This window comes from Talpa europaea (assembly GCF_964194135.1).
Source record: "Talpa europaea genome assembly, chromosome: 4".
NCBI classification, from domain to species: Eukaryota; Metazoa; Chordata; class Mammalia; order Eulipotyphla; family Talpidae; genus Talpa; species Talpa europaea.
This window is the reverse complement of record NC_140070.1, coordinates 23,922,685-23,925,321: the sequence shown is the minus strand read 5'-3', so window position 1 is coordinate 23,925,321 and position 2,637 is coordinate 23,922,685. Positions and strand designations below refer to the sequence as shown.

Genomic DNA, 2,637 nt, shown 5'->3' with positions numbered 1-2,637 from the left:
TTTATCACAACAGTAAAATTTTGCTCTTTGCGTCTGGAGGACAACCCTATGACAGATAAACATTACATCTTTAAAATAATATAAAAGGGGAGCTAAATACCTGAACATTTGAACAAAATGAAGCAAAAAAAAAAAAAGAAAAAGAAAAACAGCACACACGATTGCAAAACATTAAAATTGCATTTTAAAGTATGGAAATAATATAGAAATTCACCGAACAACAGGCCTATTGTCCTGGCTCCTTCAGGAAGATTACTGAAAGGAAACTGGGAAGTGGTTTGGGGAAGAGCAGATTCTGGGATATGGTGGGAAGTTCACAGGATGGCACCGGCTGGAACAGCTGAGTTTTGAAGGCACTCTGCAGACACAGGGGTGCTGGGAGCCCTGAATCACATTTGCGAAGTCTTTGTACTGTATTTTAAAGAGCTAGTCACCAAAATCTGTTACTGCCAACCAATAAGAACAAGAAGCTCAACTTAAACACACATACACACACACACACGCACACACACAAATAGTACACACACAAATGTGCAGAATCTGTAACATTTTTTTTCACAGCTGATAAAAAAAAATACTACCGTTCTCCCCCCAGACCCTCCCCCTTTTGATACAGTAGGTAAACAAAATAGATTTTTTTTTCCACAAATATCAGCAGACACTGGCACCCCACACTATTGGCATCAGTGTTAACAGTCCCAGATCAGATGTGCAATACTTCAGATTGGATACACTGTAACAAGAATCCAACTTTGCATAGACATCCTCAGAATCGCCATCAGTCACGGGGTTGCCCTTCCAAGCTGGCAAAAAAGGAACCCAACCTTAATTTCCAGCTACTCTTAGGGAAAAAAAAAAAAAAAAAAAAAAGAGGAAAAAACAAAAGTTTCTTCCTCTCCTCCTGCTCCTTCATTTGGTTCTCCCGGACTTCCTTCCATGTATTTAAAACTTGCAACTAGAAAACGGTTGTTGACAAAAAAAAAACAAAAAAAAAACAACAAAACAGGACTCCCCCCTTCCACGTCCTGTGCATTTCCCCCACCCCTATTTCTTCCAGGCTGAAACTTTCGCTGGCCGGTGTCAGGAAGCCAATCTAGCGCCCTAGTGGCTACTTAAACGGGGACATATGTGCCAACCAAAATCAATGAGAAACGTACATGCTGCAAAGAGCCACATTCCCAAGGGGTCTCGGCTGGTCAGGACGGGACACCCCCTCTGACACGAGGCGGAGACAGGGGACGCGGGCCGGGAAAGCCAGCTGGGCTCCCAGGACACCCCGGCCAATGCAAAGTCATCTCCAATCTCAAAGCAAGACGAGAAAAATCACATTTAGACAGTCGGGTGCGTTTGGCTTTTGTGCGCAGAGCGAGCGCGGCCGGCGCGCAGCCCGCGGGCACCTAGAGGATCACGCAGGCCGAGCAGCAGCCCTCGTCGCCGTTGGGCTGCGCCGCGTAGTTCATCTGCCGCACGATCTCGGCGAACAGCTCGTCCACCGAGGCTTTGTTTTTGGCCGAGGTCTCCATGAAGGGGCAGCTCCACTCCTCGGCGAGGGCCTTGCCCTCGCCGTAAGAGACCTCGCGCTCGCCTTCCAGGTCCACCTTGTTGCCCACCAGGATCATGGGCACGCGCTCGTACCGCTTCACGCGGATGATCTGGTCCCGCATGGGCTTGATGTCCTGGAAGCTCTGCTGGTTGACCAGGCTGTAGACCAGGATGAAGCCCTGGCCGTTCTTGATGTACAGGTCCCGCATGGACGCGAACTGCTCCGTGCCCGCCGTGTCCAGGATCTCCAGCACCGACGGCGACGAGTCCACCTCGATCTCCTTGCGGTAGAAGTCCTCGATCGTGGGGTCGTACTTCTCGATGAAGGAGCCCGTCACGAACTGCACCGTGAGCGCCGACTTGCCCACGCCGCCTGAGCCCAGCACCACCACTTTGTACTCTCTCATGGCTCCGCTGGCGCTCTCACCGCGCCTGCCGCGGCCCCGTCGGGGCTGCGCGCCCGGGGAAGGCTGGGCTCAGGAGCTGGACTTCTCCCCTTGCTCGGTTCCACAGGAAAAACCCAGGAGAGAGGGACGCGGGCGCGCGGAAATCACCAGGCGGGGGCCGGGCGCTGGGTCGGTGGTGCGTCCCTGGGGCGCGGGTCCGGGGCCCCGCAGCAGCCCGCGGCGGCAGCTGCAGCCCAGGCGGCAGCCCGGGAGGACAATGCCGGCTGCCTGCGCGAGGCGACGGCTGCAGCTCCGCGCCGCCGCAGCCCGGGAGGGCGGGGAGGCGCTGGCGGCGGGTGGCGGAGGCGGCTGCTAATTGCGCGCCGGGCCGGGACGCGCGTGGCATGAGTCCCCGCAGAGCGTGCGCCCACCGCCGCGGCCCATCGCGCTCTCTCCCGCAACCTCCGCGGGGCGAGGGCTTCCTACTCGCAGCGCGCAGCCCTGCCCTCCCCGCCCGGGCGAGCATGCCCAGTGCGCCGCTGGCCGCGCCCGCGCGCTGCGCCGCACCAGGTTTTCCAGGGGACGGGCCGGGGGTGGAGGCGGGGCCGGGGGCGGGGCCCCAAATCCGTTCTGGAGGCGCGGACCCGGGGAAGGCGTGAGTCCAGACGGCTGGGAATTGGGTGCGCCAGCGGCGGTGCTTGAGGGTCGG

At 57.0% G+C, this 2,637-nt stretch overlaps 1 protein-coding gene across 1 annotated transcript; it reads right to left on the bottom strand.

Annotated features, from left to right (window-relative positions):
* Nucleotides 1-1,397: 1,397 nt before the first annotated feature.
* Nucleotides 1,398-1,949, bottom strand: RAP2B (RAP2B, member of RAS oncogene family; the record flags this gene model as incomplete). The annotated part of the gene is made up of 1 exon (XM_084232175.1): nucleotides 1,398-1,949. One exon carries the CDS (start codon nucleotides 1,947-1,949, stop codon nucleotides 1,398-1,400), a length of 552 nt encoding a protein of 183 aa, XP_084088301.1.
* Between the last annotated feature and the right edge of the window lie 688 nt (nucleotides 1,950-2,637).